Source organism: Paramisgurnus dabryanus, chromosome 2 (genome assembly GCF_030506205.2).
Source record: "Paramisgurnus dabryanus chromosome 2, PD_genome_1.1, whole genome shotgun sequence".
Taxonomy (NCBI): Eukaryota; Metazoa; Chordata; class Actinopteri; order Cypriniformes; family Cobitidae; genus Paramisgurnus; species Paramisgurnus dabryanus.
Window position 1 is genome coordinate 46326667 of NC_133338.1, and position 25919 is coordinate 46352585.

At 33.3% G+C, this 25919-nt stretch overlaps 1 protein-coding gene across 1 annotated transcript; it reads left to right on the forward strand.

The window, feature by feature from the left end:
- Positions 1–377: 377 nt before the first annotated feature.
- On the forward strand, positions 378–25231 carry aco1 (aconitase 1, soluble). Its single transcript, XM_065288930.2, has 21 exons — positions 378–479; positions 13425–13541; positions 14184–14352; positions 15318–15455; positions 16767–16836; positions 16922–17105; positions 17433–17572; positions 17650–17821; positions 18865–18965; positions 19067–19183; positions 19405–19564; positions 19644–19779; positions 19870–19954; positions 20519–20675; positions 20849–20973; positions 21084–21188; positions 21282–21424; positions 21591–21738; positions 23163–23285; positions 23428–23613; positions 23773–25231. The coding sequence occupies exons 2-21, from the start codon at positions 13445–13447 to the stop codon at positions 23887–23889; spliced, it is 2673 nt and encodes an 890-aa protein (XP_065145002.1). The 5' UTR covers positions 378–479; positions 13425–13444; the 3' UTR covers positions 23890–25231.
- The last annotated feature ends 688 nt before the right edge of the window (positions 25232–25919 follow it).

Consider the following 25919-nt stretch of genomic DNA (forward strand, 5'->3'; position numbering starts at 1 on the left):
ATTCCCATTCAAACACAGAAGAGCTGATTCATTACCGTAATGACTGTAGTATAAAATACATTTTTGGACGATTTTTCACTTTACAGAACTTACCACGCGTTGCGTTTAAAATTAATCTGCAGGACGGAAAAATCTTTAAAGTAATGTCCTCTGTTTTAAAATGATTTTACAGACGCGTTTTATCCAACAGTGACTTGCATGTAATCTATACATTTTACCAGTATGTGTGTGTGTTTACTCGAATGGAACCGATGACCTTTGCGCTGCTTACGTAATGCTCTGCATGAGGTACAGTAAAGACGTGCTCGATTTCATGTGGAACTGCACAGACTGTGCTATCTTTGACGTCATACCGATCTGTCTGCGCAGTTAGACCTGCTTATTAAAAAGTGTACGGTAATAAGACGTCAACGCTGTTCCTTCGGAGTTCAACACAAGCGTATAGTGACAGCGGGATTAATCGACTCTTTCATTACAAGGTAAAACTATTTCTAAATAAAACTGGTACGTAATAAATTATGCTCGTAAACATAACATCATGAAACGTCTGCAACGATTGCAACTCCATGTTTCGTGTCATTCAAAGGTTTTAAATGTATCGTTCTCTACTGTTGTTTATCAATTTAAATGTCGTATGCTCAATACATATGCGAATCTATATATTCAAGACTGCGGTCAAGTGGGCCGCGCTTCGAAAATGCACGGTCAAGTGGGCCGCACATTTTTTTTAATGTGCGCGTCTATTTATGTACTTACGGTAATCGGTGTTGGAACCCGTCAAAAGGCTTTCCCTTTCCTTAAGAACGGCAAGACAATAAAAAGACATCAGAGAAGTTGTTTGTTTCGTTTCCCCATCTTATTAGAACTCAAATAATGGTTTTATTTTAAAAAATTGACTTTTATTTTCGATTATTTTATTACATTTATGTTTAAATTTAATGTTTTATATATATTTTACATAATTATTATTAATTATTATAATTCATTTACAGTAATTATTAAACAGTATCTATTAAATTGTGTGTGTGTGTGTGTGTATACACCTTATAAAAACCTTTCCTTTATAGGTTAACTCATTCTGTCACTTGATGTTTGTTTAGGGTCACCCTGACTATAACTGTACTCATTTATAAGTCATTTAACTGTATATTATTTATGATTTTCCATAAAAACTTTTCCTTCATAGGTTAACTCATTCTGTCACTTGATGTTTGTTTAGGGTCACCCTGACTATAACTGTACTCATTTATAAGTCATTTAACTGTATATTATTTTCCATAAAAACTTTTCCTTTATAGGTTAACTCATTCTGTCACTTGATGTTTGTTTAGGGTTACCCTGACTATAACTGTACTCATTTATAAGTCATTTAACTGTATATTATTTATGATTTTCCATTAAAACTTTTCCTTCATAGGTTAACTCATTCTGTCACTTGATGTTTGTTTAGGGTCACCCTGACTATAACTGTACTCATTTATAAGTCATTTAACTGTATATTATTTATGATTTTCCATTAAAACTTTTCCTTCATAGGTTAACTCATTCTGTCACTTGATGTTTGTTTAGGGTCACCCTGACTATAACTGTACCCATTTATAAGTCATTTAACTGTATATTATTTTCCATAAAAACTTTTCCTTTATAGGTTAACTCATTCTGTCACTTGATGTTTGTTTAGGGTCACCCTGACTATAACTGTACCCATTTATAAGTCATTTAACTGTATATTATTTATGATTTTCTATAAAAACTTTTCCTTTATAGGTTAACTCATTCTGTCACTTGATGTTTGTTTAGGGTCACCCTGACTATAACTGTATTCATTTATAAGTCATTTAACTGTATATTATTTATGATTTTCTATAAAAACTTTTCCTTCATAGGTTAACTCATTCTGTCACTTGATGTTTGTTTAGGGTCACCCTGACTATAACTGTACTCATTTATAAGTCATTTAACTGTATATTATTTATGATTTTCCATTAAAACTTTTCCTTCATAGGTTAACTCATTCTGTCACTTGATGTTTGTTTAGGGTCACCCTGACTATAACTGTATTCATTTATAAGTCATTTAACTGTATATTATTTATGATTTTCCATTAAAACTTTTCCTTCATAGGTTAACTCATTCTGTCACTTGATGTTTGTTTAGGGTCACCCTGACTATAACTGTATTCATTTATAAGTCATTTAACTGTATATTATTTATGATTTTCCATAAAAACTTTTCCTTCATAGGTTAACTCATTCTGTCACTTGATGTTTGTTTAGGGTCACCCTGACTATAACTGTACTCATTTATAAGTCATTTAACTGTATATTATTTATGATTTTCCATTAAAACTTTTCCTTTATAGGTTAACTCATTCTGTCACTTGATGTTTGTTTAGGGTCACCCTGACTATAACTGTACCCATTTATAAGTCATTTAACTGTATATTATTTATGATTTTCCATTAAAACTTTTCCTTTATAGGTTAACTCATTCTGTCACTTGATGTTTGTTTAGGGTCACCCTGACTATAACTGTACCCATTTATAAGTCATTTAACTGTATATTATTTTCCATAAAAACTTTTCCTTTATAGGTTAACTCATTCTGTCACTTGATGTTTGTTTAGGGTTACCCTGACTATAACTATATTCATTTATAAGTCATTTAACTGTATATTATTTTCCATAAAAACTTTTCCTTCATAGGTTAACTCATTCTGTCACTTGATGTTTGTTTAGGGTCACCCTGACTATAACTGTATTCATTTATAAGTCATTTAACTGTATATTATTTATGATTTTCTATAAAAACTTTTCCTTTATAGGTTAACTCATTCTGTCACTTGATGTTTGTTTAGGGTCACCCTGACTATAACTGTACTCATTTATAAGTCATTTAACTGTATATTATTTATGATTTTCCATTAAAACTTTTCCTTCATAGGTTAACTCATTCTGTCACTTGATGTTTGTTTAGGGTCACCCTGACTATAACTGTACTCATTTATAAGTCATTTAACTGTATATTATTTATGATTTTCCATAAAAACTTTTCCTTTATAGGTTAACTCATTCTGTCACTTGATGTTTGTTTAGGGTCACCCTGACTATAACTGTACTCATTTATAAGTCATTTAACTGTATATTATTTATGATTTTCCATTAAAACTTTTCCTTTATAGGTTAACTCATTCTGTCACTTGATGTTTGTTTAGGGTCACCCTGACTATAACTGTACCCATTTATAAGTCATTTAACTGTATATTATTTATGATTTTCCATTAAAACTTTTCCTTTATAGGTTAACTCATTCTGTCACTTGATGTTTGTTTAGGGTCACCCTGACTATAACTGTACCCATTTATAAGTCATTTAACTGTATATTATTTTCCATAAAAACTTTTCCTTTATAGGTTAACTCATTCTGTCACTTGATGTTTGTTTAGGGTTACCCTGACTATAACTATATTCATTTATAAGTCATTTAACTGTATATTATTTTCCATAAAAACTTTTCCTTCATAGGTTAACTCATTCTGTCACTTGATGTTTGTTTAGGGTCACCCTGACTATAACTGTATTCATTTATAAGTCATTTAACTGTATATTATTTATGATTTTCTATAAAAACTTTTCCTTTATAGGTTAACTCATTCTGTCACTTGATGTTTGTTTAGGGTCACCCTGACTATAACTGTACTCATTTATAAGTCATTTAACTGTATATTATTTATGATTTTCCATTAAAACTTTTCCTTCATAGGTTAACTCATTCTGTCACTTGATGTTTGTTTAGGGTCACCCTGACTATAACTGTACTCATTTATAAGTCATTTAACTGTATATTATTTATGATTTTCCATAAAAACTTTTCCTTTATAGGTTAACTCATTCTGTCACTTGATGTTTGTTTAGGGTCACCCTGACTATAACTGTACTCATTTATAAGTCATTTAACTGTATATTATTTATGATTTTCCATTAAAACTTTTCCTTCATAGGTTAACTCATTCTGTCACTTGATGTTTGTTTAGGGTCACCCTGACTATAACTGTACTCATTTATAAGTCATTTAACTGTATATTATTTATGATTTTCCATTAAAACTTTTCCTTCATAGGTTAACTCATTCTGTCACTTGATGTTTGTTTAGGGTCACCCTGACTATAACTGTACTCATTTATAAGTCATTTAACTGTATATTATTTATGATTTTCTATAAAAACTTTTCCTTCATAGGTTAACTCATTCTGTCACTTGATGTTTGTTTAGGGTCACCCTGACTATAACTGTACTCATTTATAAGTCATTTAACTGTATATTATTTATGATTTTCTATAAAAACTTTTCCTTCATAGGTTAACTCATTCTGTCACTTGATGTTTGTTTAGGGTCACCCTGACTATAACTGTACTCATTTATAAGTCATTTAACTGTATATTATTTATGATTTTCCATTAAAACTTTTCCTTCATAGGTTAACTCATTCTGTCACTTGATGTTTGTTTAGGGTCACCCTGACTATAACTGTATTCATTTATAAGTCATTTAACTGTATATTATTTATGATTTTCTATAAAAACTTTTCCTTTATAGGTTAACTCATTCTGTCACTTGATGTTTGTTTAGGGTTACCCTGACTATAACTGTACTCATTTATAAGTCATTTAACTGTATATTATTTATGATTTTCCATTAAAACTTTTCCTTCATAGGTTAACTCATTCTGTCACTTGATGTTTGTTTAGGGTCACCCTGACTATCAAGTCATTTCTATTTGAAGTATTTTTGTATTTCTTTGAAGAATAATAAAGGTAAAGTCAAAAAAGTTATTTCTTAAACTGTATTATTTATTAGAACTCAAATAATTTGCATGTGTCACATTTGGACAAACATTTCTTGATTTCCTTTTTGATATAACATAAATAGAGATCTGTATTTTTCTCTTTATACTTTACACACTTTATTTTTAAATTAAATAAACAAAAACAATAGAACAATAAGTTTAAAATCAATTACACAAAATAAACTTTTTAAAAAAAATAAAAGTTTAAGATACACCAGTGATTTTTTGTAAATGTACAAAGTTCTTAATTTTCTTTAAAAAAAAAAAACACGTTCTGCTTATTGCACTCTTTTAGGGTTCGATCCAATGTGATGTTTCTTAAAATTTGTTTTAAGAAATGCAACCTTCTATAGTTGCCATCAGTGGCATGTGACACATTGCCAGTACTGATCATTACCAATTACAGTTTTTGGTATCTGTACACATGTTGGGTGATACCACTGCTGGCATTTGGAGCACTGTACCATGAGCTCCTTGTAATGAGCTGTTCGGCAAACACAGTAAACTGGTACCTCAGTTTTAATGGAAAATCATAAATAATATACAGTTAAATGACTTATAAATGAGTACAGTTATAGTCAGGGTGACCCTAAACAAACATCAAGTGACAGAATGAGTTAACCTATGAAGGAAAAGTTTTAATGGAAAATCATAAATAATATACAGTTAAATGACTTATAAATGAGTACAGTTATAGTCAGGGTGACCCTAAACAAACATCAAGTGACAGAATGAGTTAACCTATGAAGGAAAAGTTTTAATGGAAAATCATAAATAATATACAGTTAAATGACTTATAAATGAGTACAGTTATAGTCAGGGTGACCCTAAACAAACATCAAGTGACAGAATGAGTTAACCTATGAAGGAAAAGTTTTAATGGAAAATCATAAATAATATACAGTTAAATGACTTATAAATGAGTACAGTTATAGTCAGGGTGACCCTAAACAAACATCAAGTGACAGAATGAGTTAACCTATGAAGGAAAAGTTTTAATGGAAAATCATAAATAATATACAGTTAAATGACTTATAAATGAGTACAGTTATAGTCAGGGTGACCCTAAACAAACATCAAGTGACAGAATGAGTTAACCTATGAAGGAAAAGTTTTAATGGAAAATCATAAATAATATACAGTTAAATGACTTATAAATGAGTACAGTTATAGTCAGGGTGACCCTAAACAAACATCAAGTGACAGAATGAGTTAACCTATGAAGGAAAAGTTTTAATGGAAAATCATAAATAATATACAGTTAAATGACTTATAAATGAGTACAGTTATAGTCAGGGTGACCCTAAACAAACATCAAGTGACAGAATGAGTTAACCTATGAAGGAAAAGTTTTAATGGAAAATCATAAATAATATACAGTTAAATGACTTATAAATGAATACAGTTATAGTCAGGGTGACCCTAAACAAACATCAAGTGACAGAATGAGTTAACCTCTAAAGGAAAAGTTTTTATGGAAAATAATATACAGTTAAATGACTTATAAATGAGTACAGTTATAGTCAGGGTGACCCTAAACAAACATCAAGTGACAGAATGAGTTAACCTATAAAGGAAAAGTTTTTATAGAAAATCATAAATAATATACAGTTAAATGACTTATAAATGAATACAGTTATAGTCAGGGTGACCCTAAACAAACATCAAGTGACAGAATGAGTTAACCTCTAAAGGAAAAGTTTTTATGGAAAATAATATACAGTTAAATGACTTATAAATGAGTACAGTTATAGTCAGGGTGACCCTAAACAAACATCAAGTGACAGAATGAGTTAACCTATGAAGGAAAAGTTTTAATGGAAAATCATAAATAATATACAGTTAAATGACTTATAAATGAGTACAGTTATAGTCAGGGTGACCCTAAACAAACATCAAGTGACAGAATGAGTTAACCTATAAAGGAAAAGTTTTTATAGAAAATCATAAATAATATACAGTTAAATGACTTATAAATGAATACAGTTATAGTCAGGGTGACCCTAAACAAACATCAAGTGACAGAATGAGTTAACCTATGAAGGAAAAGTTTTAATGGAAAATCATAAATAATATACAGTTAAATGACTTATAAATGAATACAGTTATAGTCAGGGTGACCCTAAACAAACATCAAGTGACAGAATGAGTTAACCTATGAAGGAAAAGTTTTAATGGAAAATCATAAATAATATACAGTTAAATGACTTATAAATGAGTACAGTTATAGTCAGGGTGACCCTAAACAAACATCAAGTGACAGAATGAGTTAACCTATGAAGGAAAAGTTTTAATGGAAAATCATAAATAATATACAGTTAAATGACTTATAAATGAGTACAGTTATAGTCAGGGTGACCCTAAACAAACATCAAGTGACAGAATGAGTTAACCTATGAAGGAAAAGTTTTAATGGAAAATCATAAATAATATACAGTTAAATGACTTATAAATGAATACAGTTATAGTCAGGGTGACCCTAAACAAACATCAAGTGACAGAATGAGTTAACCTATGAAGGAAAAGTTTTAATGGAAAATCATAAATAATATACAGTTAAATGACTTATAAATGAGTACAGTTATAGTCAGGGTGACCCTAAACAAACATCAAGTGACAGAATGAGTTAACCTATGAAGGAAAAGTTTTAATGGAAAATCATAAATAATATACAGTTAAATGACTTATAAATGAGTACAGTTATAGTCAGGGTGACCCTAAACAAACATCAAGTGACAGAATGAGTTAACCTATGAAGGAAAAGTTTTAATGGAAAATCATAAATAATATACAGTTAAATGACTTATAAATGAATACAGTTATAGTCAGGGTGACCCTAAACAAACATCAAGTGACAGAATGAGTTAACCTATGAAGGAAAAGTTTTAATGGAAAATCATAAATAATATACAGTTAAATGACTTATAAATGAGTACAGTTATAGTCAGGGTGACCCTAAACAAACATCAAGTGACAGAATGAGTTAACCTATAAAGGAAAAGTTTTTATGGAAAATCATAAATAATATACAGTTAAATGACTTATAAATGAATACAGTTATAGTCAGGGTGACCCTAAACAAACATCAAGTGACAGAATGAGTTAACCTATGAAGGAAAAGTTTTTATAGAAAATCATAAATAATATACAGTTAAATGACTTATAAATGAGTACAGTTATAGTCAGGGTGACCCTAAACAAACATCAAGTGACAGAATGAGTTAACCTATAAAGGAAAAGTTTTTATAGAAAATCATAAATAATATACAGTTAAATGACTTATAAATGAGTACAGTTATAGTCAGGGTGACCCTAAACAAACATCAAGTGACAGAATGAGTTAACCTATAAAGGAAAAGTTTTAATGGAAAATCATAAATAATATACAGTTAAATGACTTATAAATGAGTACAGTTATAGTCAGGGTGACCCTAAACAAACATCAAGTGACAGAATGAGTTAACCTATAAAGGAAAAGTTTTTATAGAAAATCATAAATAATATACAGTTAAATGACTTATAAATGAGTACAGTTATAGTCAGGGTAACCCTAAACAAACATCAAGTGACAGAATGAGTTAACCTATGAAGGAAAAGTTTTAATGGAAAATCATAAATAATATACAGTTAAATGACTTATAAATGAATACAGTTATAGTCAGGGTGACCCTAAACAAACATCAAGTGACAGAATGAGTTAACCTATAAAGGAAAAGTTTTAATGGAAAATCATAAATAATATACAGTTAAATGACTTATAAATGAATACAGTTATAGTCAGGGTAACCCTAAACAAACATCAAGTGACAGAATGAGTTAACCTATGAAGGAAAAGTTTTAATGGAAAATCATAAATAATATACAGTTAAATGACTTATAAATGAGTACAGTTATAGTCAGGGTGACCCTAAACAAACATCAAGTGACAGAATGAGTTAACCTATGAAGGAAAAGTTTTAATGGAAAATCATAAATAATATACAGTTAAATGACTTATAAATGAGTACAGTTATAGTCAGGGTGACCCTAAACAAACATCAAGTGACAGAATGAGTTAACCTATAAAGGAAAAGTTTTTATAGAAAATCATAAATAATATACAGTTAAATGACTTATAAATGAGTACAGTTATAGTCAGGGTGACCCTAAACAAACATCAAGTGACAGAATGAGTTAACCTATAAAGGAAAAGTTTTAATGGAAAATCATAAATAATATACAGTTAAATGACTTATAAATGAGTACAGTTATAGTCAGGGTGACCCTAAACAAACATCAAGTGACAGAATGAGTTAACCTATGAAGGAAAAGTTTTAATGGAAAATCATAAATAATATACAGTTAAATGACTTATAAATGAGTACAGTTATAGTCAGGGTGACCCTAAACAAACATCAAGTGACAGAATGAGTTAACCTATAAAGGAAAAGTTTTTATAGAAAATCATAAATAATATACAGTTAAATGACTTATAAATGAGTACAGTTATAGTCAGGGTGACCCTAAACAAACATCAAGTGACAGAATGAGTTAACCTATAAAGGAAAAGTTTTAATGGAAAATCATAAATAATATACAGTTAAATGACTTATAAATGAATACAGTTATAGTCAGGGTAACCCTAAACAAACATCAAGTGACAGAATGAGTTAACCTATGAAGGAAAAGTTTTAATGGAAAATCATAAATAATATACAGTTAAATGACTTATAAATGAATACAGTTATAGTCAGGGTGACCCTAAACAAACATCAAGTGACAGAATGAGTTAACCTATGAAGGAAAAGTTTTAATGGAAAATCATAAATAATATACAGTTAAATGACTTATAAATGAATACAGTTATAGTCAGGGTGACCCTAAACAAACATCAAGTGACAGAATGAGTTAACCTATGAAGGAAAAGTTTTAATGGAAAATCATAAATAATATACAGTTAAATGACTTATAAATGAGTACAGTTATAGTCAGGGTGACCCTAAACAAACATCAAGTGACAGAATGAGTTAACCTCTAAAGGAAAAGTTTTTATGGAAAATAATATACAGTTAAATGACTTATAAATGAATACAGTTATAGTCAGGGTGACCCTAAACAAACATCAAGTGACAGAATGAGTTAACCTATAAAGGAAAAGTTTTAATGGAAAATCATAAATAATATACAGTTAAATGACTTATAAATGAATACAGTTATAGTCAGGGTAACCCTAAACAAACATCAAGTGACAGAATGAGTTAACCTATGAAGGAAAAGTTTTAATGGAAAATCATAAATAATATACAGTTAAATGACTTATAAATGAGTACAGTTATAGTCAGGGTGACCCTAAACAAACATCAAGTGACAGAATGAGTTAACCTATGAAGGAAAAGTTTTAATGGAAAATCATAAATAATATACAGTTAAATGACTTATAAATGAGTACAGTTATAGTCAGGGTGACCCTAAACAAACATCAAGTGACAGAATGAGTTAACCTATGAAGGAAAAGTTTTAATGGAAAATCATAAATAATATACAGTTAAATGACTTATAAATGGGTACAGTTATAGTCAGGGTAACCCTAAACAAACATCAAGTGACAGAATGAGTTAACCTATAAAGGAAAAGTTTTTATAAGGTGTATACACACACACACACACACACACAATTTAATAGATACTGTTTAATAATTACTGTAAATGAATTATAATAATTAATAATAATTATGTAAAATATATATAAAACATTAAATTTTAACATAAATGTAATAAAATAATCGAAAATAAAAGTCAATTTTTTAAAATAAAACCATTATTTGAGTTCTAATAAGATGGGGAAACGAAACAAACAACTTCTCTGATGTCTTTTTATTGTCTTGCCGTTCTTAAGGAAAGGGAAAGCCTTTTGACGGGTTCCAACACCGATTACCGTAAGTACATTAATAGACGCGCACATTAAAAAAATGTGCGGCCCACTTGACCGTGCATTTTCGAAGCGCGGCCCACTTGACCGCAGTGACAAAACTATACCTCTGTCTGCCTGCAGAAAACTAGCATTTTAGTCACAAGATGATACATTTGTTACACTTGAAATGCACAGACACAAATGTCTTATAAAATATCTCTTTGACAACAATTATTAGTTGGTGATTCACTTAAAAGCGTATTCATTTATGTTCATACATCCACTGTTTATTAAAGATTAAATCATATTTTTAAATCAATGCAATGGCTTATGATTTTCTGAATCATTTGCTGCAAATCTGTAACTTTCACCTGAAGGGTGAAGTTGCTCACCCAGCTTGGCTGGTTGTCTTTTTGCGCCTCACAATTGCTTTTTCCTGCTGCTTTGATTTGTAGGTAAAACTTGCTTTGCTTGCTGCACAGCTTGACCTCTTTACTTCCTCATATCCCTGAAGATTTAAATTGCACTTGTTAACATCTTAAAACAACGTACAGTATGATGAAGCTCATTGGGTCCTTAGAGACCTTGCCCCTTTATTCTAGAGGGTTGCGCATGTTTGCTCAAGTCCTTGGGTTGGGTTGTAAAATACTACTTCTGCTTTAGTAATGTTGCCTTGTTGCAAAATCTGAAATAATCTGTCAACGTTTGTCCCTCTGTGCAATAAATTTGAATGATATTGAGGAATGATATTGCCTCTTTTTGAATTAAATGTAGTGACATTTACAATTTTTCATAATAGCAATAGACTGATTTGTGACTACCATGCCCCTTCAGTCAATTTGCTGATAAGAAGAGTTAGAGATGTGCATCATACATAAATATGTTTGTGAGTTAAAATGCGATAGTGGTCCAAAATCACATGCCTACTTTTTAGGTAAAGAATATATACAGTATATAAAAAATTACTGTACCAATGCTGTAAAATAACAATACTGTATGTAAAGTTTCCCTTGCAGATATGACAGATGTTCTGTCTATGATACTACTGGTTAAGACCAGTACAGTGTTTTGATCCTTATATTAAAAATGTATTAGTTATTGATCATCCTGCGTTCTTATTGGTTGGGCATTGGTTTGTATTACAACAATATGCTACACAATAGGAGTGCACAGTGTATCGTTTCACCATCGTCATCACAACATGCATGCAATAGTCACATTGCAGAACATGCAGAGGATTTTTTTAAAGAAATTTTTTTTTGGACACCTTTGCCAGTGGCTGCGTTTCCATTACCCTTCATATTGCGCAAATCGACATTGCAAATTGAAAATGCATTATTTGAAGATGACAGAAACACCTGCTCCTTAGTCCTTATACTTAGGAGCAGACACGTATTGAGGTGTTATAACAGACTTTCCTTACCAATGTGTAAAGATATTTGGTGATACACACTATAATACCTGCCCGATATCGATTCTGAATCGCAAGGGCATTATTATGCACGACTATTTCATGTACTACGGCTATTTAGAAAGTCCTTATCAATCTAAAATCACAGTTTGAGTCGTTTAAAACATGCATTCGGAAAAAGCAACACTCATCAAACTTAATCATTAAAAATAATTTTTATTATCATAAAATAACCTGTAAATGTTTTAAGAACAGCGATATAAATATGCTTACACATTTCCTGGAGCTGCATGGGTAAATGGTACTTTTTCTGCACCGCATAGTGAGTTTCTGCATGAGAGTGCCATCTGACGTTTGGATGTATTGGCATTTCACCATAATTCATTGAGAAGCATGCATAGCAGAATCGCACGATGTATCAATACACCCCTAATGTCTGGATAACAGTCATTTCGCAAAATATTTTACTGTCGACATTTAGAAAATAACGCTAAAGTTTTGCGCAAATCTGTAATGAAAACGCAGCTAGTGTTACTATATGAGAGGTTTCAAGTGGCATAGAGAAATCACTGCATACACAGCATGAAAGCAAAATATTGCATTGTCAGTTCCACTAATACCATGCAGCCGTACTACACAATTAATTTAAGCTATTAAACATTTACCCATTTTTATTATAATCATTATGACCAAGAAGCAGACATGACTTGGATGTGATAAATGACTCGATGTTAGCAACACATTAGGAAATCATTGTGTAGAAAGACCATTTCACTTCTGACTGTGTCAGAGGCTTTACCATCATTATCTGACCACTCACCTGATGAATCACTTCACTAAAATGTCAGGTTTTGGAGGCCTTCCAAGCTCCAAATTCTGACTTTTAAAGACAAATCTGTTGTATTGAGTCCAATACAAATACCATGTACACTATCTCTCGTTGCATAAATCTCATCTTGCTTATCGTCGTAGATCTACCAGACCTGATGTAAACTGTAGGTGTGCAAACACATGAAGCTTTTGTATAAGCTAGTCTGTGTAAAGACAGTGATAAATCTTTCCCTTCTTGATCTGCTGTAAGATTGTGGTTGATTCAATTGGTGTTGTCCTGGCTGTCACGTACCAGCTTCTTAATTCTGAGAAACGTTGAAAAGAGGTTTTTGGCAAGGCCAGCCTAGCATAATTCATTGCAAAACCTTGGGTGTTTAGTGTATTATGTATTTTATAAGTATATTATGTTTTAATGTATTTATTTACATGCTTAAACCTTTAATTTCAGGATCAGTTTCACTTTAAGTTATGACGAACCCTTACGCACACATTATTGAACCTCTGGACCCCCAGAAGCCTGACCACAAGTTTTTCAACCTTAAAAAGCTTGGAGACCCAAGATATGGTAAGGCTATTTTTTATACTTATATGTCTAACATTTAAATGTTGCAGTATTGGTGTATGTGCCACAGCTGCCCTAAACTAACAGTATTGGTGATTACCAAAATACAATTTTTTATGTGTCTGTAATGTTTAATCCACCAGTATGTGTAAGGTCTTTCTTTAGTCACAGTAGTATTTCTAATGCTAAAATATAATTGAAGAGCTCAGACGCAAAGCCTCTTAATGCACTCTGCCTAAAAAACTATATTTCTGAATGGCTTGGGGGTGGGATTAAGCAGATTTGACAAAAGTATTTGATGAATGTATAGTACATGTCGAGAGCATTCGGTTACAATCATTATCCCATTTTTGAAGGAGGTGGACTTTAGCATTAAGCTCTTTTTAAATGGACTGATTTCTGAGTAAGTTTTAATGGTTGTATTTTAAGTTAATTTCTGGCTTATGAGAGAAGTTTAATTTTCCGCCTCGATTTTGGGTATAAAACACAAATTGAATTTGACATCCCTCACTTTTGTTTAAAATGGTGAAACGTTGAGTACTCTCTGGAAAAAAGGGTGCTCATTACATCGCTTCAAGATGTTGGATGGTCTTTGATACAGATAGACAGCTGGTCTAATAAATTTGCCCTGTATATCCTTTGAAGACCACCTTCCCTTCTCCATCCGTGTGTTGCTGGAGTCTGCAGTGAGGAACTGTGATCAATTCCTGGTGAAGGAGGAGGATGTGGAGAACATTCTCAACTGGAAGGTGACACAGAATCAGACCGTGGAGGTGCCATTCAGACCAGCTCGTGTCATCCTGCAAGACTTCACGTAGGTTTACCAAATCTATGGCGTCATACAAATCACTTTACCTTACAGCTTTTCTGCATTTGGGTCAATGACGTGATGTTCATTATTTTGTGTACGTATGGTTCATTTAATGTAAAAGGGTTCAAATTAAAAAATACATTGGGAGATTACTGAGGACCAAGTCTAAAAGTTCTGATTTTATAAAATAATTTTTTTTTAGTTCATTTTGAAAGAATATTTGGGAGATAATTGCAAAAATTACAATGTGGTGTAACCGGTCTGTGTCAATTGGTGTAACTAGTATTTTTTTAATAAAATATAAATATATTCATAAAAAATGTGAAATAAAATATAATCATCTAGTTTAGTGTAATACGATGTTTTTACATACATTTTTACATAATTTGTCAAAGACAGAGCTGTTTTGAGCATATGTCCGGACCAATATTACAAAAACGCATAAAAATGTACATTTAGTAATAACAAATAAAATGTATTTTCGTGTGATATTTTAAAATGTTTTTTTTTATGATTATGCTTACATGCCATCAAGGTGGATAAAATATTTAATATTTCTCATTCTTTGGCGCAATTGCCGGTTACACCATTTGACATTTTCAGGTCTTAACTTTCATAAAAATGGTGCAAATATAATAAAATCAACATAAATACTCTTATGTGCATTGAAATATACACGCTGCATGCTTTAAAACAAGTTTTTAAAAAAGATTTTAGAATTTCTCATCTTGCCAAACCGTTTTTGTCACTGACCCATTTATGCATTTGGCAAACTTATCCAAGGGACATGCACTGCCTTTAAGTTATTCATTGGATTTAAACCTTGATGTTGCTAGCAACATGCTTTACCAGTTGAGTCAGAAACTCTGTTGACAACAAGGCTTTATTTTTAACTTTTAAGACTCTCTGTTTTCAATGCACTGTACATATTTTTTTAATAGTTAATTTGTTCCTGTCACTTTGTACAGAGGGGTTCCTGCGGTGGTGGACTTTGCAGCGATGCGTGATGCAGTGAAGAAATTACAGGGTGACCCAGAGAGGATTAATCCTGTTTGTCCAGCAGACCTTGTCATAGATCATTCAATTCAGGTTGATTTCAACAGGAAGTAAGTGGTTATCATTTAACAATATAGATTTAGAAATTTCTCTAATTATTTAAAAAAAAAAATTGCGTCACAGGTTGTACTTGAGAGTACTTGTCTACTGCAGAGTATAAGTTGCGTATATCATACGATTATGGCTTGTGTGTTTTGTGTTTAAAGCTGCAATCCTTAGGTTTAGCCTCTGTGTCACTCAGTGGGGGCTGATGACTGCTCATCCGAGGAGCGCTAATTCAAAATATGTGTTCAGAGTGTCATGTGTGTTGCTTGCGTTTTCAAAATATGTGTTTGTTGCATTATGTAAACCATGTGCATCACGCGTTTTGTCAAAATAAGTGCCTGCTGCACACGCGTCAAAACCGTTTATGATAAAAGAGACGCTCACATTCACAAAATACACACAAGACACTCCCTTAACAGTAAACTCTGATTACGTATAAGATTATACGAGTATCTGGCAAACGCGAGTGTCTCTTTTATCATAAACCCTTTAGATGCATCTGCAGCAGGCACTTGTTTTGACAAGACACGTGATGCAAACAGGATCTCTCGATGCACAGAACACATATTGAAAAAAGAAACCACATGACAGGCTACATAAATGTTGTGACGAACTTTACATCAGGCGCCCTCGATAAAAGAAGTCACGGGCCGCCACTGCTGTTTGAACCATAAAATTGCATTTATTTGTGGAGTGATTTTCTGTACGTACTTTGTCCTTTTTTTCCTGTTACGGATGTGACGTCATCAATCTTTGCGTGATTACTTTTTTCAAACATTTCCTGCAAAAACGGACCCGGCTTCTTAGATTTTAAAATAAAGCTTATAAAATGTACCCGTAATTAGAATAATATCTGAAGTTACTTTTAGTCTAATTTTCAGTAGAGTCCAGATGTTTTTTTCTGAATTGCAAAAAATACACAGCATTTTTGTCAAATAAACATATATTTTTATGTTACTTTAACAAATTTAACTTGATTTTATGAGTTATGTCAACTTTTCACAAGCCAAAACTTAAAATAATAGACGATTTGACTTCATGCTACATTTTTTTACAGTGTGTCAGATAATTTTTGTTTAGCAACTAAAATGTTTTTAATGTATGTATAAAATTATATGGATCGCATACATTATGTCACTTTTGCTTACAAATCAAACTTCAGTTCTGGTAAAAATGCAGATATGGGTTATATTTATGAATAAATGCTAATCCTCACTGATAAGTGAATTTTGTGACGTTTGCTGTGTATTATAAATGTAATCAACTGTTGAATTGAGAAATTAATAAATATACATTTTCCTATACCTTGCTTTAAGGTCTGACAGCCTTCATAAAAACCAAGAACTTGAATTTGAAAGAAACCGAGAACGGTTTGAGTTCTTAAAGGTAATTTTCACTGTTGTGCTTTATTGAATATATTGAATATGTAAATGATGATTTCTTGTTTTAACTATTGTTTGTTGGTCTACAGTGGGGTTCTAAAGCATTCCAGAACATGCGGATCATTCCACCGGGATCAGGAATAGTACATCAGGTCAATCTGGAATACCTGGCCAGGGTTGTGTTTGATCAGAATGGTTACTATTACCCAGACAGTCTGGTGGGCACAGACTCTCACACAACAATGATCGATGGGTTGGGAGTGCTGGGCTGGGGTAAGTGAAATGAATAAAATGTTAATAACCAAACAGATCTGGGGTACCATTCACATGATCTCATCCATAGCTTTATTTTTTCCTACTATAGAAGTCAATGGTGCCACAGATCTGTTTGGTTACAAAATATCATGCTTTTGTGTTCAGCTAACTTTGATTGTTATACAGGTTTGGAACAACCTGAGGTTTGGGTAAATGATGACAAAATCCCTTTTAACAACAAAAACTGGGCTTTCGCTTTTAATTATGAAAAAAATTTAATTTTTCTCACAATGATCTTTAAACTTGCCAATGTTATAAGATTTAACCTTCAAGTCTTTTGAGCAGGTGTGGGAGGTATTGAGGCAGAGGCCGTCATGTTGGGTCAACCTATCAGCATGGTGCTGCCAGAGGTCATTGGCTACAAATTACAGGGGTCTCCCAACAAATATATAACTTCTACTGACATAGTGCTTACTGTCACCAAGGTATGTAACTCAGTCTTAAATCTGCTGAGAGTTGAGAAGTCTTTGAATGATCTCTTTTAAACGCCTTCTCTACACAGCATTTGCGGCAAGTCGGTGTGGTAGGGAAGTTTGTGGAGTTCTTCGGTCCAGGCGTTGCCCAGCTGTCAATCGCAGATCGTGCCACCATTGCAAACATGTGCCCCGAGTATGGAGCTACTGCTGCCTTCTTCCCTGTAGACGAAATCAGTGTTCAGTATCTGAAGCAGACAGGTGCGTTAACCTCGATACCAGTCCAATTAACACTTTCCCTGCCAGCGTTTTTAAAAAAACTTACCAGACATGGCCAGCATTTTTATGATTTTCTCAAGTTTAACTCTTTCCCCGCCATTGACGAGATATCTCGTCAATTAAGAGAAAACGCTTCCCTGCCAATGACGAGATTTTCCGTCTTTCCGCAATACCGCTATTATCCACCAGGTGGCGCCCTTCCGCAACTTTTTAAAACCGGAAGTATTGCCCTATGGCAAGCGGCTGCATGTCTGTGTCTGTTTTAAAGATCGCTCTGAAAGGGATATCTATGAAAAGCCCGTCACAAAAATTGAATTATCTCTGCTTTTTGCTCAAAATGTGGTGTTTTTGCAGAAACCTACCCAAATTCAAAAGCTGATTACAAAAGAACCACTGAAGGTAGTAAGAAACGTTTTTTTTTGTTTGAAAGCAGAGAGTCTGTTCTTTCATTTGGTATATTGTATGTTTATATATTTAAAGAAGAAAATTTTCTGGAAGTCATTAAACTTTGGTGAAAATCATGAAAAATGCTGGCGCTGGCTGGCAACTTTTTTTAAAAACGCTGGCGGTGAAAGAGTTAATGGCTTTCAGAAAGTGTTTTTCTTTAAATATATAAACATACAATCAAATGAAAGAACAGAAACTCTACTTTCAAACAAAACAAAACAAAAAAAATTCATTCTAACTTTATTTGTTCTCTTTTTATCACCTGTAAAATATGGGTAGGTTTCTTCAAAAGTACCAAATTCTAAGCAAAAAGCTGAGATAATTGCTTTTTTGTGAAGGATTTTTGATAGATATAAGATTCATAGCGATCAAGAAAAAGAATGTGTATTTTTTTCTGCATATTTCTATAAAAATGTTTTGGTGGATCCTAAAATGGATTATACCTGAAAAGTATAGGGACCCCTGCTACAGGTGCTGTTCAGCTCTGAGATTAAATCCGACAGTCGATTCTCTGCATTTTTTTTTTTTTGTTTTCTTCACATATTGATGTTTATGGTTTTAATATTTGTGTTTTTAAGGGAGGGATTCAGAGAAGCTGCATTACATTGCTCAATATCTGAAGGCAGTGGGTATGTTCAGAGAATACAGTAACACAGCACAAGATCCACATTTTACACAGGTAACTAACTTAACGCATTCAATCACAGTCATGCCTCTGCACTGTTCACAGCTGTTTGCTGGATGTCTGTATGTAAAATTCAACTTTCTCTCTTTCTCTAGGTTGTGGAGTTGGACCTCAGTACGGTTGTTCCGTGCTGCAGTGGTCCCAAACGTCCCCACGACAAAGTGGCCGTATCAGACATGAAGCAGGACTTTATCACCTGTTTAGGGGCCAAGGTATGTTTCACAGTAACACTAAAACACTCTTCATATACCTACTCCTTTCATTCAACCATAAATACCCTGTAATGCATTTCTTTACTGTGGATCTTGTTACACATAATGTTGAGGTCTTTTGTGGCTGTGTGCGTTGTTAAAAAAAAGAAAACAAGTCGTTCAGAATAGTGAAAATTCTGCGCATTTATAATCCTCTTGTCATTGTCTGGTTGTGTCTATAGCAAGGCTTTAAAGGATTCCAGGTGGCTCCGGAGCGACATGATGTTACCGTACCGTTCAAGTTCAACGAGGCTGAGTATTCGCTCTCACACGGATCTGTGGTCATCGCAGCTATCACAAGCTGCACCAACACCAGTAACCCCTCAGTGATGTTGGGAGCAGGTGTGACGTCTTCCCACAGCAATGCCATATCTAATGGTCTAGTTTAAAATAGTGTAATACTTCTTTTTATTTCTTCAAGGTCTTTTGGCAAAGAAAGCCGTTGAGTGTGGTCTTACAGTCAAGCCGTACATAAAGACAAGTCTGTCTCCTGGTAGCGGTGTGGTCACCTACTACCTTAAAGAGAGCGGAGTTATGGACTTCCTCATTCGATTAGGGTAAGACACACCCATCCAACAGTTATTCACAATATGTCTTTAGCAAACTCTGTTCTCTGTAAAACTACAGGATTTATTTGTCTTCTGTAGTTTTGAGGTTGTTGGTTATGGCTGTATGACCTGTATTGGAAACAGTGGACCTCTTCCAGAGCCGGTTGTGGAGGCGATAACTCAAGTAAATACTCTTTTTCACATGATAAAGTTTTTAACTCATTTCACGCCAGCCATTTTTTGAAAAGTTGCCCGTCAGCATTTTTTGTGATTTTTACAAAACGCCATCCAGGAAAATTTTCTTCTAAAAATATATAAACAAACAAATATATCAAATGAAATAACAGACCCTCTGTTTTCAAACAAACAAAATGGGGGAAAAAAACGTTTCATCCTATCTATATATTTTTTCTGCTTATAAACTCTTAAATATGGGTATTTTTCTTTAAAATTATTTTTTTTTAGCAAAAAGCTGAAATAATTGTTTTTTTTAAGGTATTTTGTTAGAGATCAGATTCAGAACGATTATCAAAACATAAAATTAGTAAATAACGTTTTGGCTTCAGTTTTTTCATAAATTGTGTAAGTGCGCCATCTGGTGGATAATTGTAGATTAACATAAAAATTCATCAGGAACACTTTTTATGCAAATGCTTTCTCTTAATTGACGAGATAACTCGTCAATGGCGGGGAAAGAGTTAATAACTATTATAAGTTTCAATGTACACTTTCTTTGTATTTGTTTCAGGGTGATTTAGTTGCGGCTGGTGTCCTCTCTGGAAACAGAAACTTCGAGGGCCGCGTCCATCCCAACACACGCGCCAATTACCTGACATCTCCCCCGCTGGTCATTGCCTATGCTATTGCCGGCACAGTGAGGATAGATTTAGAAAAGGAGCCTTTAGGTGAGTAATGTTCCCGTTTTCCACTTTTCATTGGGTAACACGCATATATGATTGCTGGTCAACAGCAATGTGCCCCTAAAACCTATAACAGATGTACACATTGGGATATCAGTGAGCTTAAAGAGAGTCTGCTGATTTTGTTTAAGAGACAATTTGTTTGTGTCTTGGTTCAGCGGTGAATGCCGATGGAAAGGAGATTTTCCTAAGAGACATCTGGCCCACACGGGAGGAAATCCAGGAGGTGGAGAAACAGTTTGTCATTCCTGCCATGTTTAAGGAGGTCTATGAGAAAGTGGAGGTACTCGTGACATACAAATGCATACCAATAAACTGCCAGTCAAACTCTAGTTCATGATTTCAAAAATGATATAAGCTAAATTAAGTTCTTGTTTTTATTTATTTTCATAGAAAGTGAACGAACGCTGGAACTCCCTAAAAGCTCCTTTAGACAAGCTGTACACCTGGGATCCTAAATCCACCTACATAAAGTCTCCACCTTTCTTTGATGGGCTGGTACTGTGTTTTAATATATCCAGTCTAGGTTTGAAATGCTATAACGATACTATAAGAACTGCAAAAATATTAATTTCTTTGCTGCATTTTTAGACCCAGAAACTTGAACCTCCAAAGTCCATAACAGATGCATATGTGCTGCTCAATTTGGGAGATTCAGTAACCACAGACCACATTTCACCTGCCGGAAACATTGCACGCAACAGTCCTGCAGCACGCTACTTAAATGACCGCGGGTAAGTTTGGATAAGCAAACTGTTACTATCTTTAGTTTTTTATTATTTCTGTTTTTCATATGGTATTAACTCATGTTTGGCCTGATGCAGAAATACTTTTTAATGCACAAATGTTATCTCGGTTTAAACGACGAAGGTATTTAAGTATTCATAATATCTTTTACAGACTCACTGCGAGAGAGTTTAACTCATATGGCTCTCGTCGAGGCAACGACGCAGTCATGGCACGCGGCACATTCGCCAACATCCGCCTCTTTAACAAGTTCCTAAACAAGCAGGCACCCTGTACAATCTACCTGCCTACAGGAGAAACGGTATGACTTTTTGATCTTCTGAAAAGAAATACAGCCCTTCAAATTCTCAGTTAAAGGTGCATTGTGTAACTTTGTCTTGGATCTCTTGTCAAAAATGCAATATAATATACATAACTATATTATCAGTGGTGTATAAAGACCTTACAAAAGGAACTGTATTGTTTTTATTACCTTTAGAATGAGCCGTTTTTTACTACATACACTGCGGGTTTCCTTACATGAAAGTCACCATTTTGCACCGCTATGTTTCTACAGTAGCTCTAAATGGACAAACTACTCTATAGAGCATGTTTTGTCAATACGTTGTCTCAGACGATGACATGTTTGTCCTTTGGCTGCTACCGTTGCTTTTCTATGCGTTTTGAAAGGGAGGGGGAAGCTGTAGACTGAGCCATTGGTTGCAGTTCACAATCTCACCTCTAGATGCCGCTACAGATCTACACAGTGGACCTTTATGACCACTGAATATTCGATAGGCAACTTTGAAACTTTTATTCTGTTACTCTTGGTGCCATTAAATTATTAAAATGACATTATTTTTCTTCTGTGTGATTTACTATTAATATTAAGATTTAACTCAATAAAAGGTTGCTCCATCTCTTTGCGACACCTCTGGGAAGTTATTTCAGCCATGTAATACTAAGGTCCCATGTACTTGAACATAGGGACGGATATCTCTAAAAATGTGTGCTAAAATCACAAAGAAACAACATACTACATGTCCAACCAACAATTTATTCTTACGTTAACTGTATCATAACTTTTGTTTTCTAAAGGCGGGGTGCATGATTTTTAAAAAACACTTTGGAAAAGGGAGGTGGGCCGAGTATCAAAACACACTTGTAACCAATCAGCAGTAAGGTGCACATCTACTAACCGACATCGTTGCCTGGGTTGCATATTTGTGGGGCGGGTCTATCAAAAGAAGGTCCAGATTCTATTGGGATGGGGGGGGTGTGTTTAGGTGATTTTAAATATCAAATTTGGTTTTCAGAGATCATGCACCCCGCCTTTAAGCTCAAATTGCACAACAAAAACTTTATCTGAAGTCGTTTCAGCTACTGAGCATCTGCACAGGTTGAAAGCGCTTCACCAGACTGTGTAGAGCCCCTCTTGAGAATCAATAATGATTAATGATTGGTTCTTTTAACTGGAAGGCGGGACTTCCGTCGCCAGAGCGGCCATTGTCCCCTATTTATAGTAATAGGAGTGCTCAATCCTGTTATATGGAATATCTTTGTCTAACTCCACTCTTATGTGCTAGTTTATATAATGATAAGTCATGCCATGACTCACACAGTTGTATAATAATTGTATAATAACCTTTTTATTCATGCTTTTTGACAAGAGATATTAAAAGAAAGACAATAAATTAGCATTTGTTGTTACGGCATGCTAACAAAGACTTGTTGATGAACATACAGATGGATGTGTTCGATGCAGCAGAAAAATATCAGCAGGCTGGACATCCTCTTATGGTCCTGGCAGGTAAAGAATATGGATCCGGCAGCTCCAGGGATTGGGCTGCTAAAGGACCTTTCCTGCTGGTGAGACATTTACATCAGCATCTTTATCAATATTTTCAATGGACATTATATTTATGCAGAGCCATTTATTTATTTGTTTATTTGACATGGATAAATGTTTTTTGGGTGTAACAAACAATGGTTGCTGTTTTTCACCCCTAAGGGCATCAAAGCTGTCCTAGCTGAGAGTTATGAGCGTATTCACCGTAGTAATCTGGTGGGCATGGGCATCATTCCTCTGGAGTACCTGCCGGGCGACACAGCGGAAAGCCTCGGGCTCACTGGCCGTGAGCGATACTCCGTGATCATTCCCTCTGAGATTACTCCCAGAATGACTGTCAATATTCAGGTAGTGTTGGATTCTGGAGTCTTCTGTTTCATTGGTTTTGGGTTGAGATATTAGAGATTTTTTTAATGGATTTAAAGGGATAGTTCACCCAAAATTGAAAATTCTGTCATCATTTACTCGCCCTTTAATTGTGTTGTGTACTTTCATTTATCTCTGCAGCTCGACACAGGCAAAACATTTCAGGCTAAGATGAGGTTCGACACAGATGTGGAGCTCACTTACTTCCATCACGGTGGCATCCTAAACTACATGATTCGCACAATGTCTGCAAATTAAAATAAACTATATTAGTTCAGGAAGCGCACATATCCGCTGTCTGGGTACTTCATTTGTACTGTCCAGTTTTTTTTTAAGAACTAACTTTGATTTTGGTGTTATCTACAGTGGCTGTATTTCTTTAATGAGATTTTCTAGATATCTAAAAGCATTAGATATTGGGAATGAGAGACCTTCTTTGTTCTAACCCCTACCTCAGCACTACCAAACTGTCTGCATCCATTTTTTAAATGACCTGTAGTTACAGTATATTAATATAGTAATTAAACTGATTCTTTATGACTATTAATATTACCTGTCTAAAAAAATGGGGCTGCCAACCATTCTGTGTGTCTTTTATAATAGTATAAATCTTGCAAAGTGAAAAAAATCAGATATAAAGATGTTTTATGATTCTGTTTCTTTTCTTTAAAAATAGTTAAACAGTAGTTATTACTTAAAAACTTCATATAGACTGAAATGCTAGAAATTTATTACCCTTGATGACTGACTCAGAGGAATTATCAATTGTAAAATATGAACTTCATTTTTTAATTAAAATACAGCATACTGTAGATCCTATACATTTGAAAGTGCCTACATTTTCCTATAGATGCTGAAGAAAGTACAGGTACAGTACTGTGCAAAAGTCTTAGGCCACCATGCCACAATTCGATTAGTTGTTTTTGCAATTGTATAGTGATCATATATAATTATTTCTCAGTCTCTTAAATAGAATACATCCAGAAAATACAGGAAATGTGTGTATATAGTATTAAAAACTGTATAAAAATGTAAACAGATGTGTCAAGTTTTTAGTGTAAACTCCTCTTCCACTTGAGCAATAGCAGGAAACTGCAGGATCTCTTAAACCTAAATCAAATTAAATCCTAATTTCTAATTTTAAAGAAATTAGTGTTTTTACCTTATTCTGCTCAAAAACACTCACAGACGATGCCTAAAAAAGACATTTAGTCCTGAAATTTTTTGTACATATTTCCTTTATTTTCTGTCTGTATCTTAGTAAAATAGATTGAAAAATAAATATCGATGGACATTAAAACTTCTAAAACAACAAGTCTGGTGGTGGTGGCCTACTTCTGCACAGTACTGTATGTGCAATTCTTTATTTCTTGTGTGTTCATAAAACAGTTGCATTCCTGTGTATTTTCTAGTAAAAGAAAGCTAAATTTATCCAAAGCTGATTTCACACCTTATCAGCCCGTCCTTTGTAATTCTTGGAGTAAGGTGTGACTCTGTTGAAATGAACACAGTGTGAGATGTTGCTATTTGCTGTATCAAATGCATACGAGAAAATTTCACAAAATTGTATTTTAAATAAACCCATTATGATTTCATTAAACCCACTGCTTTTATTTTCAGTTTAAAAGACCTTAGATTTAGAATATGAAAAATAAAAAAGTATGTAATCATGCTATTTTTACATTGAATATGTAAAAACGATGTATTATTTAAATAATGTTTGTAGTATTGAATAAAGATTAATAAATGCTGAAAAACTGTATTGTAATTGTTAATTCATATAAGCTAATGCATGTACTAATGTTAAAAAATACAATATTACTGTATAGTCTTACCTTATTATTATCTGTCCTAATACTAATCGTGTAAACCAGGGGTGGGCAAACTACGGACGGTCTCGCAAAGCAGTTTATTGTGTTTGAGTTAGGATTTTGGTCCAGAACGACTTATTTGCAATACAATTAAAGTCCAACAGATGTCGCTAGTCTGCAGATTGTACTGACAAGAACGAGTAAGAAGAACCATTACGTCTCAGACTAGGGCTTTTTATTGTTTTATTGAACAATTGACAGAAATATAAATACTACAGCAGTGTATCCAAATGTAAACAGTTAGAAAAAAACAAAACAAAAAATAACACAAAATTAGATCATTTTAAAGAAAAAATAAAGACATTGTTGCTAGAGGGGAAGCAATGTTATGCCTGAAGAATCTGACAGGCTTTCTGTTTTTTTTTTTTTTTAATTTTTTTAAGGTAATATTAGTTCAACATAGAGCATTATTTCTTC

Bases quoted from the DNA above. Each gene is read 5' to 3' on its own strand.
- aco1 (XM_065288930.2), top strand. From the start codon at position 13,445: ATGACGAACCCTTACGCACACATTATTGAACCTCTGGACCCCCAGAAG. The intron at 15,456-16,766 runs GTAAGTGGTTAT...CCTTGCTTTAAG, and splicing joins CAGGTTGATTTCAACAGGAA to GTCTGACAGCCTTCATAAAA. The intron at 18,966-19,066 runs GTAACTAACTTA...CTCTTTCTCTAG, and splicing joins AAGATCCACATTTTACACAG to GTTGTGGAGTTGGACCTCAG.